Consider the following 24,261-nt stretch of genomic DNA (forward strand, 5'->3'; position numbering starts at 1 on the left):
GATACCAAGTTTTGTCAAGGATGCAGAGAAGTTTACTTGTCACCAGTTGTGGGAACAGAAAATGATGCAGCCACCATGGAAAACAGGGTGGCGGATCGTGGATCCTCAGACACGAAATGCAGAGTTGCGCCAGGCCTGACAGTGCACGCCTTTCATTCCAGCACTCAGAAGGCAGAGACAGGCAGATCACTGAGTTCGAGGCCTGCCTGGTCTACAGACCAAGTTCAAAGACAGCTCAGACGACACAGAGAAACCCTGTTTCTAAAAATCTGTGTGTGTGTGTGGTTTTAATGAAAACAACGAAACCATGTAAGACAATATAAACAAGCAGTATGGAGAGTAAAAAAAATGTTTTAAAATTCCAAACACCTTCCCCACCCCATGCCATTCTCGTCTCCAGAGCTCTGGGGATGGCCTCCCACAGCCTGCCTGTCCTCCACCACACACATGCACATGCTGCATCCTGCGAAGCATGCTGCTCTGCAGCTCTTCATCTGTCATCCCCACTTCTCACGTCCGTGCATGCAGATCAGCTTCATCCCATCTGCAAACTGCATAGCATCACGTTACACTCAAATCATCGAAATCAACCATCTTCTTGAATTTTCACAGTACATGATCACAGCATCTGCCATTGTGTAGAAAAGAAAGAAAGAAAGAAAATTTAATGTTCTTGTCGTTTTCACACTAGCTAGAGCATCCAAAACAATGCTAAGTGGTTGTAGTGACAGCAGAAAGCCTGCTGCATCCCTAAGTTTAGCAAGAATATCTTTGACAGGAATGTTAATGTTATCTCTTGGGTTCAGACTCTTTTACACATTAATAAAATACTTCTGACTCCTACATACTGATCTATGTGGAGGGTGTCTCTCTCTGTAGCTCCGGCTGGCCTGAAACTCACAGACATCTTCCCACCACTGTCTCACAGTGCAGGGATGGAAGGTGTGCACCACCATGCCCAGCAAATCCACTAGAATCTTTTAAAAGGATAAATGTAGAAGTTTTCAATGCCACAATGACATCTGTCACAATTGCAACTCTTCTCTTGAGAATTTCAATAGAATTAATTTTATTAATAGATTTCCTAATATTTAAGGATTTTGTAGGCAGGTCCTGGTTAGTCTCTTCAAATTACTCTTTTAAGTGGGAGGTCCCAGGAAATGTATTTTGAGAGTAGCCCTCTGGAAGGGGCTTAGAGATCATCACGTGGAAGAGACTCTCCCAGGAGAGGCAGAGACTGTGTGAACTAAATTAAGTTTGCTAATGCTGCCACTAAGTTTTTGCATATGAGATATGGTTGGCCTATTTTCTTTCTTTGTCTACTATTGGGCTCTTTCTTAAGCCCTGCTTTCTGTTTACCCCAAACACCCTTTTCAGTTCTCAAAAAGAGGACAGCACAGGCTGTTTGGATGTGTTTCTTTTCCTTGGAGACACAGCAAAATGGTGCCCAGCCTCTTGCAGTGTAGGGACCTGTCAGAATTGAAGGGTCGGAGGCAGTGATGCACTTAAGAGCAGATGAAATGTCTGTGCATCTTCATCCCAGGTGAATACAGTGGAGCTACAAGATGGGAGGGGTTTGGACCCCTGGTCACTGCCTGGAAGAGTATCCTCCAGGATAGCTGGGAGACTGTGTACCCAGCACTATTCCAGGATCATATTTTCAAGATATTAGCATATGTCTTTTATTTTCTGCTATTCTTCCCTCTTCTTTCCCCTTTCTCTTTAGTGCCGGGGGGGGGGGGGAGCGTCAAACCCAGATTCTTATGTGTGTCAGGCAATCCCTACACCCCCTAGGCTAGGTACCCCAGATAACAGTCTCAGAGGATAATGGGACAGGACAGAAAGCAAAATATCCCTATTGGTTTCCAGCATCTAAGTCCATCAGATAATTAACTTAAACACGCTCAATAGATTTTTACCTCAGAGACAAATAGCAAGACAAAAAGGGTTGGTGGGTGGTGATATGGGGAACTGGGGGGCAGGATGGGTGAAGATGGTGGAAAAAAAGTACAGGTCAGAGAGGCCGAGCAGAGCTGAGAGCACCATCCTTGCTCTCTGACTGCTGGGAAGGCAGTGACTACCTGCTGCCCTCCAGGATAATGCAGTGCCTGGAATCACTCAAGTCACCATGTGAAACAGCACCAAGAGTTTTGAGACCCAAGGGGCTGTGTGGGAAGGAGAGGATGCCTCAGTTCTAGTGTTGACCAACCTGGCCCCGGCCCACCCGATTTGACAGACAAGTACGTGTGTCTTACATCTCAGAGTAGCAGATGATTCCAGAAGCACCCAACTTCCTCAAAGACTGGCATCATCCCACAGCCCCTCCAAACCAAGCCACCACCTGGGGAAAGAAGGGGAGAAAATACAGAAATCCCTAAATGGACTGCATCAGACTGTCCAGATAAAGAACACACACACACACACACACACACACACACACACACACCTTTGTAAAATTTAGAATCATTCATTTGTCTTATTGCCATCCTGCTGGGTCTCTCTGAGCCTTGGGATTAGGGATTTAGGGTGGGCTGGGGTGCTGAGGGAATCAGTGGGTGAGTCTGAGTGGGTGGGGTTTTTTCTGTTGCCCTGGTGAGCACGAGAGGGTGGACCAGGGGTAGAACAAGAATGAGCAGGACATCCAACCACTCTTCTTCACAACAGGGACTTAGAGAAGAGATGGCAGGGTGTGCCCGGTGACCCACAACATGGCTTGCATACTCTGTCCTTGGCTCTGGCGGGAGCAATCCCATCCCAGCCAATCCCATCTTGAGCTGTAGACCCAGAGAGGAGGGAGCAGGGAGGGGTGAGCACTAGGGCTTAGTGCTGGGAGAGGTACCTAGGATGCTGTCTCACACAGGACACCAAGCTTATACGGTTTTAACCTCAAGTCAAATAAGTATTTATGCATGTGCCCCATGAAATGGAGGAGGGCAACCATCGTGAAATAAACCGGCTAAACAAAGGAACCTTTCTGTTACTGTGTTTTGGTGCCACCCCCTACCCAGCACTTAAATCTCAAAAGCGCGTTTTATCTGTACTTAATAAACTCACTCTCCCTCTATGTACCCTTGGCCGACTATTTGGTTCTAATGTGTCTCAACTTCCCACGTTTCACACTTCTCTGCCCACCTCACACACTCCCCACTCTGGGCTTAGCTAAGCCTTCTCTACCGCTTTTCTTTGCCATTCTATCTGCCGCCCAGTCTCTCCTTCACCCTCACATACCCCTAAACGTAGGAAGGAAGCCTCAGGAGCCAGCTTCACACACCGGGCTCTCCCAACAAACTTCCCTTCTCCGCGGTGATTGGCCATACCCTGCCTCCCTGCCTGGCAAGGGAGCAACCAGAAATATAATCAGGCCTACCTTCTTCCCAGAGTTCCCGAAGGGTGCGAGCGGAAACAGAGAGGTGACCTCAGTTAGAGACTGCGGTTAGTGGGGATACAGGTCAGAGGGCAACCCGTGGGTCTCAGATGCTGTCCACAGAACCCGGCCAGTTTGTTGCTAGGTAACCAGGTCTCCTATCACTGCAGGAGCGCATCACACTAAGGCAGCCTCTGGCTGGCTTCTGCTGCGTCTCTCAGACATCCACTCTCAGTGGGACTTTGAAAGCAGGGGGAGAGGAGGGCAAGGACCCAGCCACCACCCCCGAGTGCCCCGTGGCTCTGCCGCTCATCGTTTCATACTGAAAGAAGGCCAGCTGGGCTGGTAGGTAGCCGCCACCATGAGTTTGGGCATCATGGAAGAGGAGGACCTGGCCGAATACTTCCGGCTGCAGTATGGGGAGCGGCTTCTTCAGCTGCTGCAGTGAGTGCTTGGGAGTCCGTCTGCCTCAGCCCTGAGTTCGGGACCACCCATACCCACACCATGTCCCACAGCTTTCTCTTCCCTACAGCCTGGTGATCCTAATTGCATCACCGCATTACCCAGCTCCACCCTGACTGGGTCCCCATCCCTCGCTCCCTCCTGAAAGCCCGGGTAGCCCTCTGGCCTCGGCACACTGCTCCTTTCACTAAAGTGAGAGCAGAGACCCCTTTTCCTGTCCAGGGGCATGTGTCTCCCCGAAGTGCTCCCTACCCCAGCCTGCTCCAGCCTTAGAAGGCCCCTGTCTCCCTTTCACACTTCTTGGGCAGGAAGTTCCCCAATGTTGAGGATCAGTCAGATTCTCCGTCCATCCGTCTCCTGGAGAAGAAGAAAGAAGCCAAGATTATGCACCAGGCCATGGAAAACAAGAAGCAGGTGAGGTGGGGAGATAAGGATAGGGGTGGGGATAGGGAAGGGATTGGCAGGGGCTCAACATTAATGCATGGTGGTCCCTCATTTGGTGGGTGGGGTGGCTAGAGCTGGAATTCCAACTGGTGGTTCTGGTCTCTTTCCTCCTCAGAGAACAGAGAGGGTGTGAGTCTCAGGGGAACTAGGGTCCTGGGATACTACACTAGGAGCTTGGTGCAGAATGGGGAGTGCAAAATGCAAGGCCTTCTGTAGCTACATTTATTTGAGGTGGTGGGGATTGGATCTATTAGGGAAATGCTATACCACTGAGCTACTTCCCCAGCCTTTCAAGATGCTTCTGCACGCCAAAGGATAAAACACTCAGGGGCAAGAGAATCTTTCTGAGCGCCCGTGTCTCTGAGAGGGCTCCCTGACTTCTACCTTCTCACACCCCTAAAGACATTCCAGAGGAGAATGGAAACGCTGAACCTGCGCTGGGAGGAACTAGGTATCAAAGAAGAGCAGCTGAAAGCCCATATCCAGAAGTTTGAGCAGTTCATCCAGGTGTGAGTCGCTGCGGGCTGCAGTAGGTTATGAGCCGCTGCGGGAGGCTGGGGATTTACGCTCTGCACAGGGCAAACTGTTGCTCCCCAGTACCTGATTTTGCAGGCTCCTCCTCCTGGGTTAAAGGCATCTTCTGTGTTCCAACAGTGCCTGGTGCTTTCCAAGGCATCTTCTATAGACTGACTGTGCCGTTTGTAACGCCCTAGGTACCCATCAGTCTCTGCTCTCTAGATGGCTCTTATTTCCTTGCCAGTGCCTGAGACAGTACACCAAGTGCATGATGGGTGGATGGATGGATCAGTAGGTGTGATGGATAGATGGATGTGCCCCTCTGCCAGAGATTCTTGGATACAGCAGTGAGTCAGAGGGGTTTGATCCGCTCACTCACTCACTCGCTCTCCATCTCTGTCCTTGCATTGAAAATGGGGGGACTGATGAGGGCAGGGAACCATTGAAGGACCAGGAAGCAAAGAACCCTGTAAGAATTCTGTTTTGAGAATTTCTGCCCTGGGTTAAGGGGTTAGGCCGTGTTCTCTCTCTTCCTTCTAAAGTTGCAATGGCCCTGGAGAACTGATGCGTTTGTTAGGGTTACTTACAGAACACGAGTGAGTGGGTACAAGCGGGGGTGTGTGTAGCCTTAAAGCAGAGCATGGGTGATGGCTTCCTCATGGTTACATAGATGTTGCCTCTCCCATAGTCCCCACACACCTATATCCTCTAACTGCCCTCAGAGACACTAGGGCCATATGCAACTAAGACAGAGTTGCATACAACTGGTTGGAAGGAGTGGCTGGGTTCTCAGGGGAGGGTCCCATGACCCCCACCCCCTTTCAGTGAGGGAGCACCAACAGTCAGCAAGACCAATTATGATGACCTTTTGGGACTTGATGCAAAAGATGGCCGCAGTTTGGCTCAGAGGATAGTCCTGTGCAACACTCCCCCTCCATCAGTACTTGGAAGAGTGAGCTAGTGGCACTAAAATCCTGATTTGGGCTGGCAAGATGGCTCAGTGGGTAGAAGCACTTGCCACCACGCCTGACTTGACAGCTTGAGCTAGGCCCCTAGGACCCACTTGTTAGAAAGAGAGAATTGGCCCCCATACATTGTCCTCTGACCTAGGCAGGCAGTGTAGCAGTACATACTCATACACATGCACATACAAAAATAAATAAAAATGTGAACAAAACAAAACAAAAACCAGACTTACTGGCCAGCAATCCTCCAGGACCGGCATTAGAGAAGCCCTGAAGGGCTGGGCCCTCCTGTAGGGGCCCATTGCTGCCCTCTCCTGGAGAAACCTTTCTCTTGAAGCTCTTCGTTCCGCATACGCACAACTGTGATGTAGCCCGCCTAGACCAAAGCAAAGTTGATGGAATATTTGGGAGGGCAGGAAGTTTGAGGGTTAAGGACTCTCCAAATGACTTCCAGGCAGTCCGCAGTTATGGCTCTCATAGACTTGCTGCAAATACAGACATCAGCAACTTTTTCTGCCTCAAGCAGGTCTCAGGTTGAGCCCAGACACCTACAAATTTTCAGATTTATGGTCCCTCGGGCCTCTCTGATGCTTTGTGGCACTTCTCCATGGCCTCTAAATGTCACCACCATATGTGCCCATCCATGAGGAATCACAGGAGCCACAACAGGAGAAGGGAGACACCTGGTGACTCCCGGGGAAGTGAAAGGAGTGGGCTTGTCCCAAGGGAGGATACTGCAGTCAGGAGAGGCAGGGTCAGAGACTGCAGTCCTTTCTGGGTGGAGAATTGCCTGTGTCATCTCCTCCAGCCCAAGCCAATGCCAGGCTGAACTGCCCCCTCCACACAGAATCTCCTCCACATGTAGTTCCATATTACCGCCTCGGGTTTTGTAAGGAAGAGAGGGGCTTCCACTTCACAGCCGACAGCTGGTGAAATGGAGGCACGATGTACCAAATCAGGAGAACATGTGGGCTTCCCAACCCTGGCTGAGCCATCTGCCCCATGACAAATGGCCGCCACTAAAAACAGAACCACAAAAGCATGGTCAAAGGCTTCTTGCTTCCATCCAGCCTTCCTCGGCCTTCTTGGATGCAAGAGAGAGCTTCCCCTACCCTCCTTTCTATGTGTTCTCTTCCCACCCCCCACTCTCTGAAGTCCAGGGACCAACTCACACAGAATCTGAATTTCTTGTTTGCATCCCCAAAGTTTGCAAGATCCCCCCCTCTTGACTTGAGTTAAATGTCGGCATATACAGCTCCCTCAGGCCACAGAGGCCCCTTAGCTCTACAAAATCCTTTTAAATAACCAGAGGTTCACCTAATCCTTTGCCTTCACACCTCCTCTCCAACATGGGCAGCCCTGCAAGCTCTGCCCGCCCTTCTGGTGGTCTGAGTTCAACAGACTGAAGGGACCTATGATGTCACCAGCCCCAGGCAGGCCAGCGTCTCAGGGACAGAGGGCGAGAGGCTTGCTTGACTTACACCGCCTCCCTCACCCCAGGAGAATGACCAGAAACGGATCCGCGCCCTGAAGAAAGCCAACAAAGAGCGGGAACTGAAGCGTCAGCGCCTGCGGGAGCTGGCCAAGGCCAAGCAGGAGATGACGGCTCTGAGGCTGGAGCATCAGAAGCTCAGCGTCAAGCTGCAGGACTATGCCATCTTCAACAAGTATCTGGAGAAGGTGGTGGAGAACTCTGAGGTGGGTCCCGGTGCTACACCACAGCGCCCCGCCTCAGCACCCTCGTCTTCCCCCCAAGTTAACGGAAGAGAGCTCAGCCCCAGCTGGCTGGAGTGTAGGGGCCCCTGGAGTGGTTAGTGATCCTGGTCTGGGGAGAGGCAGCAACCCTGAAGGACAGATGGCCAAGGCCCCTCATGAGATTGGGTGCAGCTCTCAATGGGTGGGAGGGCCTGATGGTGTATCTGTGCACGGCGACACATGAATTGAGTGTTTACATATGCATTTGGGTATGTCTGAGTCAGTGTGTGTGTGTGTGTGTGTGAGAGAGGGGGGGGGGGAGGGAGGGGGGGGAGGGAAGGGGAAGGAAGGAGAGGTTAAAGTGGAAAAACACCTACCCTCCAAAGACCTGGAGCCTCAGGACACCATGCAGGCTGAGTTTGTACTCCCCGCCTTCTTTCTATCCCCTCATCAACCTCTGGGAAGAATAAACAGACCATCCCTTTATGGGGAGATGGAGGCTTGGGAAGGTTAAGGCATCTGCTCAGGGCCTCATAGCTTGGAAATGGCATAGCTTGCTGTTCTCCCCACCCTACTGACACCCCCCCAGGTGCCCCGCCCCCTGACTCTGCAGGCCCGGTCACCCCAGCGCAGGAAATTTTCAGCCCTCTTCCGGCAGCACCTCTTGCCACGTTTGATGTTGGCATTGCTCGCAACTCTGGCATCCCCTTCTGTCTTCTGTTCTGCCCCTCCTCCCCAGGCTCCTCTGGGGCCCCCTCTGCCCCAGTTCTTTCTTTAGCAGGACTGACTCTGCCTGAGACTTGCCGCGGTCCCGACATAACTGTGCCTCCTCCTTACCCCACCCCCTAGTCCTGTAGCCATCAATCAGATAGGGTCCATTCCGCCTCCTAAGTATTTCTGGAATCCAACCCCTGCCCCTTCCTCATTCCTCCTGCTGTGAGCTTCGTCTGGAGTTACCTCTGCCCTTTGCTCATTTGCATTCTACAGCCTCCGCCTCCCTCCTCTTGTCTTCCTCTTCCTCTCCTTCTCTCTCCACCCCTCCCCCACATTGGAAGGCATAGAGAAATTGCACCTTTCAAGAACTCAACACACAGCTTTGTATAATCTTAACTTTTTTCCTTCTTTCTTTCTTTTTTTTTCCTAAATAAAACACTACTGATCATTTAAACCCCTCATATGTCCTTCCAAATTTTATTCTTTCTCTTCTTTCTCCAGGGGTCAACAGTATCATAGTTTTTAAATTTCTTATTTTCATGAATGTTTATATTTTGTGACTACCAGCTGTGCATAAACTATGCATTGTATTATACATTTCCTTCTAGACTTGGCTTTTATTTTAATTGATTGTTTTCATTTTTAAACTCTTTTTTTTAGATTTATTTTTTATTTTGTGTATATGAATGTTTTGGCTTGCATGTATGTTTGTGTACCACGTGCATTCCTGGTGCCCTCTGAGATCAGAAGAGGACACTGGAGATCCTAGAACTGGAGTTAGGATGGTTGTGAGTTACCATGCGGGTGCTGGGAATCGAAGCCAGGTCTCTGCAGGAGCAGCTAGTGCTTTTAACTGCTGAATCGTCTGTCCAGCAATGTGATTTCTTAAAATAGTGTTTTTAATTGATACATGATAATTGTACACATTGGTAGGATATACTGAGATATGTGTTTGTGTTTGGGGGGTGTGTGTGCACTTCATAGTGATTACACTGGGAGAACTGACATATCCATCACCTCAAACATCTATGATTTCCTTTTTATTGGGGATATTCAGATCCTCTGTACTATTTTGAAATATACAATCCATTATTGTCAATCACAGTTATCCTACCATGCTACACAGAATATTAAAAATTCTTCTTTTCTTCCAACTGCCCATAACCAGTCAGTGATACTTCAAGGGACTTTTTGTTCATGGAAAATCTCAAACAGACAAAAGTAGAGCCATGCATTCTAGAGAACACCCATCATTCATCACCTAGCTCCAGCAAAGGCCACCTGTATGACCCACACCTTCCCACTGCCATCATATGGCAGTAAATGCTATTTCTTCAGCCACAAGTATTTCAGCATATATCTCTAAAAATGAGAGCTTAAAAAAACTCATAGCCCACACCCTAGCCTCAAAGACAAGCAAATAGAGCCAGGCATGGTAGTGCATGCTCTTAATTCCAACATTGGGGAAGCAGAGGCAGGAGGATCTCTGGGAGTTTGAATCTAGCTTTGTCTACATAGCAAACTCCAGGTCAGCCCAGGCTAGTAAGACTGTCTCAAAAAGGGGCTGGAGAGATGGGTCAGCAGTTAAGAGCCTTGGCTGCTCTTCTAGAGGACCTAGGTTTGATTCCCAGCACCCATTTGGTGACTCATAACTCACTGTGACAAGGGGGTCTTATGTTCTCTTCTGGCCGCCTTAGATACTATATGAATTCAGTATACACACAGACACGCATGCAGGCAAAACACCCATACACATAAAATGAAAATAAAAATTTAAAAATACACCAAAAATATCATACCCACAACGCCATTGTCAAACCAGTTATGTTATTCTTTTTTTTTTGGGGGGGGGGGTGTTGTTGTTCTTTTGAGACAGGGTTTCTTTGTGTAGCTTTGGAGCCTGTCCTGGATCTAGCTCTGTAGCCCAGGCTGGCCTTGAGCTCATGGAGATCCACCTGCCTCTGCCTCCCGAGTGCTGGGACTAAAGGCGTGCGCCACCACTGCCCGGTTTATGTTATTCTTTAGTGTCAATGTTTTAAAGTGTCCCCAGTTGTTACAACAAGGCTCTCTGTGCACTTGTTTTGTTTGTTTTATTTATTTTTGAGATTATAATATAATTGCATCATTTCTCTTTTCCTTTCATTCTCCCAAACCCTCCCATATTCCCCTCCTTGCTCTCTTTCAAATTTATGACCTCTTCTTTCACTAATTGTCACATATATGACATATATATGACATATATTCAGTTCTGCTCAGTCTATACAATGCTACTTGTATGCATGTTTTCAGGGCTGACCATTGGCACTGGATAAGCAATTGGAGTGCTCGTCCTGGGGAGACCATTTCTCCCATTCTCCACGTTCCTTAGTTGCCTGTGGTTCTTGTGTGGAGTTGAGGCCTCGTGGGCTTTCCTCATCAACTTTATCATATCTGTAATTGTCCTGTTGCACTTGATTTGTTTTAATCACGGTCCAAACTAGTTTTCCCCCACCACTTCTTACATTTCTCAAGCATTATGGACATCACACTAAGCAAAATAAGACCAGACTCAAAAGAGAGCTCATCTGTGGGTCTAGTGATAAGTTTGAAATCAGATGAAATTAGTCTTTGCTGATAAAAATTATAATATTGGCCGGGCAGTGGTGGCGCACACCTTTAATCCCAGCACTCGGGAGGCAGAGGCAGGCGGATCTCTGTGAGTTCGAGGCCAACCTGGTCTACAGAGTGAGTTCCAGGAAAGGCACAAAAAACTACACAGAGAAACCCTGTCTCTAAAAACAAAAAAATAAATAAAAAATAAAATAAAATAAAAAATTTTTTTAAAAAGTTTTTCTCAGTGGTTGTAGACAGATACTGACTGAGGGGGTATAAAGCTATTTTAAAATTTAGTGCATAAAGCAGTGGTCCTCAACCTCCCTAATGCTACAACTCTTTACACAGTTCCTTATGCTGTGGTGACCCCCAACCATAAAATTATTTCGTTGCTACTTCATAACTGTAGTTTTGCTACTGTTATCAATCATAATGTAAATATCTGGTATGCAGGATATCTGAAATGCAACCCTCATAAAAGGGTCATTTAACTCCCAAGGGGCTGCAACCTGCAGGTTGAGAGCCTCTGGCATAAGGAGCTGGACTTTGTAAAGAATGTCTTTGGCTCCTTGATTCCACTAGGTCTGAGAAAGACGTTTGTTAGTTCTTTTCTTTTTGGGTCAGTGTCTCATTGTCTTACCCCAGGCTAGCCTCAAATTCAAGATCTTCCCCTCTCTCTCCTGTTAAGGGCTGCCATGCTCACATCAAACTCTTGATTCTTTATAGTGTTTGGAATAACAAATTAAAGTGTCAGCAGCCCTCAAAAATGACCCTCGAGTGTTGTTATGAACTCATGGGTTTTAATCCATGTTTCAATCTTTTGCATTTATTCTTATTGACGTTCGTTTCTGGCTGTTCCCACCTCCTCCAACACTGTCTGGCGTGGTCTTCCCCCAGAAGCGCATTTGGGAAAAACACCAGCCTGACAGTTCCTGGACACCAATCTGCCACAACTGTCATGATACGGAGACATGCTCAGAGAGTCCCTGAGCAGGCACACTATGATAGGCTCCTGGGAGGTGCATTGGTGTCACAGAACTGGAGGTCATATTGCCCTCTGTATAGATGTCGCTGGGCAAACTCTGCTTCTGGACCCTGCCGGAGCAGGTGGTCTGGATCTTGCAAACCCCCTGACCCACTGACTTAACCATCTCCAGCCCCACTTCTGATGCAGATGATGAACAAAGGCTGAAGAGCACCCTGTAGGGAGTTAGTGCCTGGGCTCTGTACAGCCCCACCCCTCGGTCCCGAAGATGGTTTATCACTGTGTTGTAACTGAATAGTAGTCTGTCTGTCCTCCCTGTGCCCAGCCACCCTTAAGGCTATAAAGTTCAAAAGAACAGGGTCTGGCTTTCTTATCTCCTGCTCTGACAGTAGCATTTTAGCACAGCTATGTCTGGTCTAAGTGAGTGGCTCTTGGAACATTCTCATTGAATAGGATCATTGTTGCCTTAAGAGATAAGGTGCTTTCCAGAGCAATTCTCAACCCTAGTTGGGCCTGGACTTACCTAGAGATAGTCTGCAAAATTCTAATCTACCATAGACATGTTACTAATCTGAATCTCTAAGGTTGGCACTGGGTGGCTATTTTTTCTAAGGGTCCCTAGATGATTCTCATATGCATTTGGCATTACGAACTTCAGGTCCAGGTGAACAACACTCCAACATATGGGGCATAGCCCATACAAGCCCAGGAGAACCCAATATTCTCATAATACCTGTTTATGGTTATGGCTTGCCTGCCCTGGTGTCCAGGTGTCCAGGTCAGAGGTGGTGGGCTGATATGGCTGTATCAGGCCCTTGAGAGCCAGAGCTGTTCAGTGACCCGAGACCACTGGCCCCTCAGTTTGAAGAGATCCACGAGGTGATTGCCCGTTACAAGACGCTGGTGAGCATGCATCATGACCTCATGCAGTCGGCACAAGAAGGCCAGGAGAAGATTGAGCGTGCCAAGGCACGGCTGGCCCGCTACATGGAGGAGAAGGACGATGAGATCCTCCAGCATAACAATGAGCTGGCAAGACTGCAGATGCGCTTCGACCGGGCCCGCAGCGACGTCATCTTCTGGGTAAGCAGCAGGTCCAGGGTAGGGCTGGGGGAGAGGGTCCTGGCTCTGGGTACATGAGGTCTGTATGTGTGCACACATGCATACAGATAACAGAGAGAGAGAGAGAGAGAGAGAGAGAGAGAGAGAGAGAGAGAAAGAGAGAGAGAGAGGATTCTTTCTTTACATCTCTCCCCAGGAATCTCGCTGGGCACACATCCAGAACACAGCGGCCAAGAAGACCCTCCTGCTTGGCACCATCAAGATGGCGACACTGAATCTCTTCCAGATTGTGAGCAAGCAGCTGAAGGAGACCACGCAGGTGTCCCTGGAGGACACACACAAACAACTGGACATGGTATGGGGAGGATGCAGAGCTGGGGCCGGCAGGGTGGCAGGGTCAAAGGGGTTCTGAATTGGCTGAGTGAAGGAATGAGTCCGGCAGAGCTGTGTGGCCTTCAAATGTTCCCAGTGTCAGGACCACCTAGTGGTGGGATTGGGGCATTGCTGGGCACACCCAAGTCTCCAACTCAGTAAACCTAAGATGAGCACTCATGAATTTGCATGTTTAGTAACTATCCAAGCGATACTGCTGGTCAGGGTTCCACACACTGAGACCCCACTGCATTAGCACCCGAAACCCTTGCTGGCTTCAAAGCACAGGGCTAGAATAGGGACCCACTGTTGAACTCATTGGTTATACAGAACAGTCTTGTTGGCTGTGCACGCTAACAGCTCCAGGAAGAGTCTCGGGTGGGCTCCAGTCGCCATGGGCGGGGCTGCTCCGTTGTGTGAGGGAGGCTGGGCGAGACTGAGCCTGGCTGCTGCCTTCTTCGCTTGTGCATAGGTCATAGGTCTGGAGCAAAGCTGGGCACCTTCCTAGAAAGCTGATTGCATCCAGCCTTCAGTTTATGTTCAGAAAGAGTTTTCGTCCTCTTGGGTTTCCAGGGAAACTTATGGCTAAGGCTCCGAACCTGGATCCCCATGCTTGCATAGCACACACTTTACCAAAAGAGCCATCCCCAGCCTTTGAAATAGCATGGTTGATTAAAATTTCAAAAAACTCCTTCTATGAGGAGAGTAGCATTGTTGGACACTTTGGCAAAGCCCTTTTGTTTTGTTTTGTTTGTTTTTGTTTTTGTTTTTTGAGACAGGGTTTCTCTGTGTAGCTTTGTGCCTTTCCTGGAACTCGCTTTGGAGACCAGGCTGGCTTTGAACTCACAGAGATCCACCTGCCTCTGCCTCCCAAGTGCTGGGATTAAAGGCGGCAAAGCCCTTTAATGTCTGGCTGGGTGACAGGTAGACTGTGCTGTTCGTTCCTGTTGCTTATTCTGTTCTGACAGGATAGCCAGGGAACCCTGCTCTGGGAGATGGCACTATGCCCTTGTGAGGGAATATGTGAGAAGAGACATAATGCCATCTTGGTGTTAGGAAACCTGGTTTCTGAGATCCCTGGTGTACTCAGCTCCTTCCTTTAGCTGTCGGGGGAAGGATGCCCTGGGAATTGGTGACCTGCCACTCTCCACCCCAACCTGTGCCTTCCCTGCTCTGGCCCGAGCTTCTAATCCATCTCCTCCAAATTCTGAGCTTTCTGATTCCTTGAGGATTTTCACAAGTTTTATTTTTCTGAATCAAACTTCCAGAAGTGCTCCTGGCAAGGAAAATCTGGGCTTGATTTTCCTTGCCAGGAGCACTTCATGTTGCCCAAAGGATAGCCTAAGATATCCATCTTCATTCCCGCAGAATATAAGCGCATTGTCAGAAAGTCAAGTGGCCAAGTGGCTAAAATAATAATAATAATAATAATAATAATAATAATAATAATAACAATAATAATAATAACAATAATGACACAAGCAAGTCTAAGGAAAGGGGAAGGTTGAACCCACATTCTGCCCCTGACCTGGGGTCACCTTTCAAAAATGAGAAACTGGCTGGGCTGGGTGCACAGCCCAGTGCTACGGCATGCGCCCAGCATGCGTGAGGCCCTGGCCTCTGTCCCCGGAATTGGATGTTTCTTCAGAGCTGTTGTGTGTGGAGCCCAGCTGGGTCTCCTTAGCCGCTGAATCTGTGCTGTGTCACTCTGACCACGGGCTTGTAAACCAGAAGCCTGTGGGTAGAATTTAAATTTCCCTTGAGGACACAAGATCATCGCAGTGAACATCAGGTCTGGGTTCCCTCAAGCGCTTCGACATTGCCTGAGGACCATTTACAGTTCTATCTGCAAAATGCCGTACTCTGATGTCCTTTGTGACCCACTTCCTTTCTTCCTTCCACGCGTGTCTGACTACCTCTAAGCAGGTCCCAACTCCAACCCTCCTCTAGTTCTAGTTTGCTGTTAGGGTTTGAACCTGAAACGTCCCCCCCCAGAAGCTTGTGTTCTAAGTGCTTGTGGCGCTGGTTTGGGAGGGTGAGACCTTTGCCTACCTGGCAGAAACGGGTTATGAGGTGCAGGCCTTTGAAGGTGACAGCTGATCCACCTGCTCCAGTCACACTCTCTGCTCCCCGGTCCCCTCCATGTGAACAGCCACTGCCACATACTCCTACTGCCAGGGACTGAGCCACCCCGCCACATCTTCTACAGTGGACTACAAGCCGTTGAAAGCGTAAGTCCCTTTTAGGCTGCTTCTGTCATGTATTTTGAGCATAGTGAGAGAAAAGTAACTCCTATGTTTGCTAAGCCTGATTCTTAGGGTCACCTAGAAAATCTGTGAAATGAGACAATGCAATCACCTCTGGAAGTCAAGAATGAGATCGATGAACTCCCTTCCAAAGAGATGCCCCATCTTGGGACTTGGGGACTGTTTGCTGGGTGAGGTTAAAGCTGTCTCCTTATCTTGCTAGATCCAGCAGTTCATACAAGACTTGTCAGACATCTGGGCGGAAGTAAAGAAGAAGGAACAGCAGCAAGTCCGGGTGTAAGGAAGCGATATGTTTCTAGAATGTTCTGAGACACTGAGAAAGAGCGAGAGAATGTTCCTACTGAGCTTCTGGTCCAGGCCCCTAGCCCAGCTGTTGAAGACCAACGGCTTCCTGACGATACACCCTCTGTTGTTTTCTCCTGTGGCCCCAGTCTATCCCAGACCTAAGAGCATTAAATGTTTTAAGAAGTTGGCGCTGAAGTTGTTGCCTGTCCTTCTGAACGCTGGTCCATAGGGAAGGAGTCAGTGAAGGGCGACATGCACTCCATCTAAGAGGTGGTCATTTTCAATGGTTATCTCTTGGACTTCCATGTAGTTAAGTGTTCAGGCGGGCAACAGGGCCTCAGGCTGAGCACAGTATAGGGTATTGTACCTGTACTTTCTTATTGTACCACACTTTCTTTCTTCTACTACTTAAGAAAAAACCTTGTTGTTCCTAGTCGGAGTGTAAGGCTCCCTAGATCCTATGAAGGCAGCGTCCCAAGTCAGAGTTCCACAGGTACAGGATCAAAATTAGCCCCGACCCCCATCTCCTGTGTACCCCCAAAACATGTAACACAGTATAGTGTCAAATGCAAGAAAAGCCTGTTGGCTGCCTGGGAACTAGCAAGGGGCCACTAATGTGCCAAAAGACAACCTCGGCTCACATCCTAGCCTGCTGAAATGACTTTAAAACCAGTAAAACCAAACCAAACGGGGCCTCAGATGCACAGCTCTACCCATCGATGACAAAATCTAACCAAGGCAGAGACCCTGGGTGAGGAGGGCAAGTGCTCTAGACATCGGCCTTATGAAAAGCCCACGAGGGTCTCACTACACAGCCCTGGCTGTCCTAGAACTCAGTGTGAAGACCAGGTTGGCCTCAACTCATAGAAATCCACCTGCCTGGGCCTCCTGAGTGCTAGGATTAAAGTCGTGTACCACTGTTCCCAGCTTACATAAAACGATTTTTTAATGTATAATGACCAAACGCTTTCTAGTATCCGAGCTGCACTCATCTCTTACGTTAATACACGATACTGCCTGCCTCAGTGAACAGTCAGATGAGAACACTAATACAAGATTAAATATCATTTCATCTGTGGGGTGGTGGTGTACTCCTTTAGTCCCAGCGCTGGGAGACAGTGGCAAGCCTGTTTCTGTGAGTTTGAAGCCAGACTGGTCTACACAGTGAGACACCCCTCACCCCCCCCCACACACACACACCTGCCAGCCTCCCTTTTGAGAAACAAAATCAAAACTGCTTGGGACCATAAATGTTTCATATTTTAGTATTTTTCAGATTATTAGATACAGATACAGATAGAATGAGATATCATAGGGATGGGACCCAAGTCCAAACAGGAATTTCACTTGTTTTATATATACCTCACATGTAGTCTGAAGACAATTTTATTCAATATTTTTAATAATTTTGTGTGATCCATCACACTAGGCCACATGTGAAATTTTCCACTTATCACATTCAAGGAGTTTTACATTTTGAAGCACTTTAGATTTTGAACTTTCAAATTAAGGCTGTTCATCCTAGACACCGATGTACATGGATAGGTGCAGGTAGGTCTTATCTCATTTTATGTACATCCACATAGACAGTGTCTTTACAAGAATTTGACCTTGAGCTGATCAAGCAGATTCTATATACCTTGCTGTATTTGCATTGGATGCTGGAGCTTGAAGTCCCAGGGGAGGGAGCTGGGAGACACACACAGAGGAAGAGCTGTAGAGATGGTTAATTCTGTAAAGTGCTGGGCAAGCATGAGGACCTGAGTGTAATTCCAGGGACCCCTGTAAAAGCTTAGTGCAGTGCCAGGCTGTGCAGGGCTAGGTCAGGCCGGGTTGCAACCTCATTGCTGGGGAGGTGGAGGCAGGAGAATCACTGGGTCTTCCTGGCCAGCAAGTCTAGCCGATTCAATGAGCCCCAGCTTTAATGAGAGACCCAGCCTTAAAAAAAAAAAAAAAAAAAAAAAAGATGGCTGGGCCTAGGGAAACAGGTAAGACTGAGAGCCAGAGTTCAATCCCTGGAACCTATATGGTGATCTTTATATGTGTATGCTAGTGTGTGCACGTGTGTGTATGTGTGCATACACATGTACACTAACAAAAATGTAATTGGGAATCCATTCTAAAAATATCTAATAACAGTGAAGAAGCAGTTGAGGAACACCACTTGATGTCAACATCTGGCCTCCAGATAAATGCACATACACACACATGCACACAGACACATGAATGAGAGAGGGAGGGAGAGAGAGAGAGAGAGTTAGTTGGGAAGATCAAGAACAAGGTCGAAATCTCGTGGCTTTTACCCTGAGGACAGACAAAACCTTCTGCCAGTTCTTGTAGCCTCTGAACTGAGTGGAAGGAGCATCCTGCAGGAGCTAAGTCCTTGGTCACGGAACTGGACATACACCCTGGCCCAGGGTAGGGAAAGAAGCCAGGAGAGAATCCACGAAAAGAGAAGACAACTCTAGACTCCATCACTGAGGCAAGCTAGCAGAGCAGCGAAAACATATGTGAGCTACAACACAGCTGCCTCTTCTCCTCGGCACCCAAATCTCCCATGGGAAGCTGTTCGTGACCCACCTTCACAGAAAACACCCAGGAAAAGGAATTCTGGGTAACGTAGGTCAGCCTAGCGAGGCTGGAGCGTCACACGCCTCTCCTCTGCCATTGTCATCTCCGCTTCACAACTGAGGAAACGGAGGCTTTCCCTTTTGAGAGAGACCCGGAGTCTGGAAGGCTGCAACAGAGCCGGCCCAGTCTAAACAAACCTCTCTCTGAAACAGGTTGGAGGCCAGAGGGAATCTCAAACCCAGGATGGGTTCATTCAGGGGAGTGCTCAGACAGGAATGAATCATGGCTGGCCAGAAATGGCTCCAGGGAGTGGGAGGAGGGTACGTCTCTGAAACAGCTCTCCTACATCCATTGGGCCCCATCCTGGGGCCTGGGGGCAGGAGAATATGAAGCAGACTGTCCAACTCCCAGATACACAACACCCTCCATCCCCCAACCTCCCGCTGTCCCTGTGAGGTGGTGTTTGAGAAGCCAGGCCTGTTAGGATTACACACACACACACACACACACACTTCCTGGTGGGCCAGGCCCCTCAGCCCCACCCCACCCCCAGTCCTGTGCCAGGAGCCAGAGTCTCTCTGCCTCCCTCCTTCTGCTCCACAACCTTGCAGAGTCAAGTCCGGAATCAGGAAGGGTCACACTTGGAATGCCTGGGATCACACAAAGCCCATCTTAACCCGAGCTCGTTCATACTTCCAGATACCCCCTTCTGATACTGCTGCATTTTCAGGTTGAAGACAATACCCAGTCTGGAGCAGAAGAAACGCTGTGGGTCTCGACAGGTTTCATGAATGTAAGAGAAGCCACAAACATATAAACTTATTCCCAAACCAACAGAGCGAGAGAAAAATCCAGGAGGTTCTGAGGCCTTAGGGTTACAAGCAAATGGCTTTCCCATGGATAGGAGCAGGAGGAACAGGAGGTGGCCATAGACAGCCCTCAGGCCTCCTTTCTAGAGACCCCCTCCCCAGCTCCTCAGCACCCCCCCCCTTAGTCCCTCAGCACTGCTACTGGGACCCAGCATCCACATAAAGAAGCCCAAGGCTACCCAGCTGAAAGACTCGGGCTCCCAGATGGACGAGACTCCGTTCCAAGAACAAGAAGTTAAGAGACTGATTGGAAAGTTCCCAGCAAGAGAAGACATGAGCTCATTAGAGCAGAGGTAACTGATTGGTTCCAGAGATGAATGGTTCTCATCAGCCAAGGCAGGAAGCAGGGGTCAGCATGTTTGAAGGCAAAGGAGGGGAAGCCCTTCAGAGGCTCGCACTCCAGGCTAGGGCACCCTGTTCCTCAGCAAAACCTGTTAGCTTTCCCTCAGGAAAAGGAGCTGCAGGGGGAGGGGGGAACAGGGTGGATATGTGAGGACTCAACCTGCAGGCAGCCGGGTGATCATAGCCTCAAGTCTGTCACATAAGGCAATCACAGCCTCCGCTGCTGGTACAAACAGGACCAGTCAAAAGCCCTTAGAGGTGATCTCGGGTCTCTCTGGGGCAGTCCAAGAGACCCTGTGTCTATAGGACTAACCCTCACATGCTTTTTATTCCCAGAGTCCTTTGCCACTGGCTTCTGGAGTCAGGTGAAGGGACTCTAGGACCGGCTCATCTCACCTCACGTTAAAACTGGTTGCCCAGAAAGCCGAGATGCTTCTGTTTCTGGATGTTTGATCCTTGGGATATATATTGTGTCTCTGGGAGGTGGAGAACACAGAGTCCGTGGAGAACAGCACCCCTCCCCCCACCCTCCCCTGTGCACGTGTGCAGAAGAAGAAAAGAGCTGTGACACTAGCCGAGCCAGACTTGGCCTCAGCTTCCTGCAATGGCCAAGAATCCCCCGTTTGAGCCTTTGAAAGGAGGAAGAAGGAGAGAGCATGTCATAGGGAATAAGCCAGGCTCAGAGACATCCAGGGTGTGACATCATCCTGGGGAGTGGGAGGAGAAGTAGCCGTTTTAGGAATTTTACCAGGAAAAGACCAGCATCTAGGGACACCCATCGGGATGGCAGCCAGCTGCGCCAAGATGCGAAACTGATTCTATGAGTTTTGTAGCCTGCGTGACGGATTGCTGTAACCGAGTTCTAAACTCCACTCCTTAACTTCTCACAGAGGTGGGTCTGGAGTCCCTGTGACCACACGGGTCCTATACAGCCACTCTGGCAAGATAAAACCAAAGTGTTAGCCAGCTGGGTGCTCATCTGGAGTTGGGCGGGGGTGGGAGGTGTCGGGGGTGGGGGTGGGGGATAGGGGGTGGACTTCACTTCCTTGCTCCTTCAGGCTGTAGACATAATGCAGTCTCTACAGCTGTGGGTCTGAGGCCCTATTTCCTGGCTGGCTGTCAGCCAGGGGCTACTCACTGCTCCCAGAGGCCAACTGCATTCTTGTTACATGCCCCCCTTGGTCTTGAAAGCAAGGGCGGCACACGGAGTCCTTGATGGGCTTTGACTCTGACTCCTTCTGGTACCAGGCAGGGCGGCTATCTGCTCAGAAGTGCTCCTGTGGTTCGATCCGGCACACCCAGATAAACTTGGCACAGAAATGAGACTCGTACCAGGAAGTCAGTCCTGGAAGCCAGCCTCAGAACCTGCCTACCACACTCACCAAGAAAGAAGCCAGATGGGATGAGGTAGCTACCCCGTGTCCATAAACCCAGGGAGGCCGAGGTTGAAGGATTATGAGTTCAAGGCCAGAGTGGGCTACACAGTAACATCCTGTCTCAGGAAGAGGAAAAGAAGGGAAGAGGAAGTGAGGGAAATAGGGAAGGAAAGTCAAAGTGGCCGGAAGAGGGAGACAGGGGCAAGGAGGGATTGGGTAAGTAATTAAAGGTCAAGATGAGGCACAGATGTGTTGAAAGCGGTTGACTGTGCCTCATACCGACTATAACCCTCTCCTCTATGCCCACTACTAGCCATTTTCATTTCTTCTCAGCTCCCAACCTCAGAAGAGTATTAATCTGTGTCTCTGTCTACAACTTTGCCTCTTCTGGCTATGTCAACCACCTTTTTGTGTTGTCTTTAGTGTAATATTTTTACCTGTGATAATGATACATGACATACCATGTGTCACTACATCACTCCTTTTTAAATTGATTTTTAATATTATTTATGTCTACGAGTCTTTTACCTATGTATATGTCTGTGTATCACAAGGGTGCCTGGTACCCAAGGAGGTCAGAAAAGGGCTTTGTATCCCCTAGAACTGGAGTTATGGACAGTTGTGAGCCACACTATAGCTAATGGAAACAGAACCTGGGTCCTCTGCAAAGCAACCAATGATCTTAACCTAGGAGCCATCTCTCCAGCTCCCATAACTCCTCTTTATGGTTGAAATAATAATTCATTATATAGACTATAATGTCTCATTAGTTCAATAATCAGTTGATGGGCATTTAGGTTGCCTCTACTCTATGGCTATTACTAATAATGTAGCTGCATGCATTTTTTTACAGGGCATGCTTTTTTATTTCTGTTGTGTATTTACCCAGGAGTACGATTGCTGGATTAGATGATAACTCAGTGTTTAACTTTTGAGAAAATGCCAAACGGTATTTCATTTTGAGATTTTTGAGGAACATTTCCATTTCAGAGGTTAAAAGCAAATTGGTTTAAAAAAAAAAAAAAAAAAAAAAAGAAGCCAGCTTGACAAGAAATAGAAGAAAAATGAGACATGATGAGGCAATGGTTAGGGACAGGTAGAATGGATGAATACAAGACTCAGTTATAGGCTTCCCAGACTCCAAGGAAGAGGACGGATCATGAGTAAGTCATTGTAATCCAACCCATAATTCACTGTCGAAGGTTTAAAAAAAATCACTTCATACCCCTCAACACAGCATCCCCCCTTTACCTGTGGTCAGCAGAGCCCTCTATTAACCAATAATGGTTTGACCCAGGTTCTCCTGGATGCCACAGAGAAGGCAAAGCCAAGGGACAAATTGGTAAACAGCTGATACAATTCCCGCCTCCTGGAGCTGATGGCCTCTTAACAAAAGGAATTGAACAGATGGTTCTAACAAGCTCTACAGCCAAGTCATCAGGCATTTTTGCCACACCGGCTGCCAAGCAGTGCTCAGTGCCATGGGGTCCCAGAGTCGGAAAGAACCCGAAACTGACAAATCTTTCTGAGAGAGCCACCTATGAAATGTTTAGGAAGAGCCAGGCAGTGGTGGCACACACCTTTAATCCCAGCACTTGGGAGGCAGAGGCAGCCGGATCTCTGTGAGTTTGAGGCCAGCCTGGACTACAGAGTGAGTTCCAGGATAGGCTCCACAGCTACACAGAGACACCCTGTCTCAAAAAAACAAAACAAAACAAAACAAAAAAATGTTTAGGAAGAGATTTGCATGAATAGATGATTTTTAGCCAGCCAGAGGAAAACAATGAAAGTGTGTTAACAGAAACTGGAAAGAGTACAGGTCTGGAAGGGGTGGGTCGGAAGGGGTAGATCGTTAACTCACATTGGCCAAGAAGCAAAGAAAAGAGGAAGAAGAATCAGTGGTTCGCAAAATCTCCTTCAAGGATGTTAGCCAGGGCTATGCCATTTTGGAAAACTCTCCTATTAGCTTCTTTTTCTAGATTCTTCCTCTTCCTACCCTCCTAGCTGGTTCTGTGTACAAGCCCCTGACTAACAGACTCCCTCCTTCCCACCATACCTACCAGGAATCAGAGATAGCCCGGCTGCAAGCATGTATTATGAATTGCCCATCAGTCATGCAGTATAGAACCTACCCTTTCCCCTGAAATTTATAAGAAAGGGAGCCGGAGAGATGGCTTGCTGGTTAAGAGCATTTACTGCCTTCCAGAGGACTGGGTTCCATTCCCAGCACCCACACGGTGACTTGCAACCATCTGTAACTCTAGTTCCAAGGGATCTGATACCACTTCTGACCTTCGTCATCATCTTCACACACGGCACACACACACACACACACACACACACACACATAAAATTCATATTCTTTTTTTTTTTTTTTTTTTGAGGTGAGGATTGAACCCAGGGCCTTGTGCTTGCTAGGCAAGCGCTCTACCACTGAGCTAAATCCCCAACCCAACAGGATAATTTTTCCCCAAAAAACAGGGTTTCTATGTGTGACTTTGGTGCCTCTCCTGGAACACACTCTGTAGCCAAGGCTGGCCTCGAACATCCTAGAATTCATATTCTTCAACTTAAAAATAAATAAATAAAAATGAAATGTACAAGAAAGGCTCCTCATTCTGTTCTGTGGCCCGATCTCGCCTCAGCGCCTCCGCAATGATGTAGTCTATCCATCCATCTACACATATAGGAAATTAAGAACGCTAAAACAGATTTGCCAATAGATGCAGAAACTATCTCTCCCCAGAACAGAAATCAACTGCATCCCTGTACAAAACTCATTTGAATTTCTATTCACCGCAATCAGCTGCATCATCTCCATAACTTATTTTCTATCTCTACAGAACTGCAGATGGTTTTTAAAGGAGACAGACAGGAAGAAAGACATAAACCTCTAGAGATTCAGATAACCTCGAGAAGGATGCTCTAGGGACCACACCCTTGAACATGCATGCCCATTTCAAAGCCTTTTGCCAATGTTCCTGGCAATCTGAGGTTGCCGCTGTGGCCCAGGTGAACTTGGACTTATACAGAGGGGTATTAAGAGAAGTGCTGTGGTTGAACCGAGGCAATGGGGTCCAAGGGTTTCCTTGGTTCCTGACAAGCAGATCCAGACGCCTTGGGTACTTGGGACCCTAGAACCCAGCTTTAAGAAAATGAAAGCCTTGGTATTTCTAAGGTTCTGAACCTTTCCATTTCCTAACTTTCACTTATTAAAGTACCACACCCTGCTTATACTGAGAAGCTGGGAAATTTTAAAGATGAATGGTGGGTTTGTTGGCTTTAAAATTTTTTTTTTCTTAATTCAGAGTCAACACTAAAACTCCTAGAGAGGCCTTGAGGCCCTTCACAGTCGGCTCCTACTCCCATCCATCCTCTCC

At 48.4% G+C, this 24,261-nt stretch overlaps 1 protein-coding gene and 2 long non-coding RNA genes across 4 annotated transcripts; 1 reads left to right on the forward strand and 2 right to left on the reverse strand.

The window, feature by feature from the left end:
* Nucleotides 1-275: 275 nt before the first annotated feature.
* Nucleotides 276-4,071, reverse strand: LOC118590300. The gene is made up of 3 exons (XR_004945726.1): nucleotides 3,368-4,071; nucleotides 2,256-2,341; nucleotides 276-628 (listed from the first exon to the last, which is right to left on the reverse strand). It is a non-coding gene; the product is annotated as an uncharacterized LOC118590300 (long non-coding RNA).
* Ccdc42 (coiled-coil domain containing 42) lies at nucleotides 3,332-15,918 on the forward strand. 2 transcript variants are annotated; one of them, XM_036198206.1, is made up of 7 exons: nucleotides 3,334-3,808; nucleotides 4,135-4,240; nucleotides 4,673-4,777; nucleotides 7,252-7,449; nucleotides 12,599-12,820; nucleotides 12,996-13,154; nucleotides 15,641-15,918. In XM_036198206.1, the coding sequence occupies exons 1-7, from the start codon at nucleotides 3,726-3,728 to the stop codon at nucleotides 15,716-15,718; spliced, it is 951 nt and encodes a 316-aa protein (XP_036054099.1). In that variant the 5' UTR covers nucleotides 3,334-3,725; the 3' UTR covers nucleotides 15,719-15,918. The 2 variants fall into 2 exon arrangements, with proteins under 2 accessions (XP_036054100.1, XP_036054099.1); XM_036198207.1 differs by lacking the exon at nucleotides 4,673-4,777 and having other exon boundaries at nucleotides 3,332-3,808.
* LOC118590301 lies at nucleotides 4,083-8,464 on the reverse strand. Its single transcript, XR_004945727.1, has 4 exons — nucleotides 8,404-8,464; nucleotides 7,824-7,903; nucleotides 5,985-6,127; nucleotides 4,083-4,183 (listed from the first exon to the last, which is right to left on the reverse strand). It is a non-coding gene; the product is annotated as an uncharacterized LOC118590301 (long non-coding RNA).
* Nucleotides 15,919-24,261: the final 8,343 nt, after the last annotated feature.

This window comes from Onychomys torridus, chromosome 8 (assembly GCF_903995425.1).
Source record: "Onychomys torridus chromosome 8, mOncTor1.1, whole genome shotgun sequence".
NCBI lineage: Eukaryota > Metazoa > Chordata > Mammalia > Rodentia > Cricetidae > Onychomys > Onychomys torridus.

What these genes read in the sequence shown, in the direction of transcription:
- Ccdc42 (XM_036198206.1), top strand. Translation starts at nt 3,726, where the DNA reads ATGAGTTTGGGCATCATGGAAGAGGAGGACCTGGCCGAATACTTCCGG. An exon ending in AGGTGGTGGAGAACTCTGAG is followed by an intron (nt 7,450 to 12,598) that starts GTGGGTCCCGGT and finishes CTGGCCCCTCAG; the next exon opens with TTTGAAGAGATCCACGAGGT. An exon ending in CACACAAACAACTGGACATG is followed by an intron (nt 13,155 to 15,640) that starts GTATGGGGAGGA and finishes TTATCTTGCTAG; the next exon opens with ATCCAGCAGTTCATACAAGA.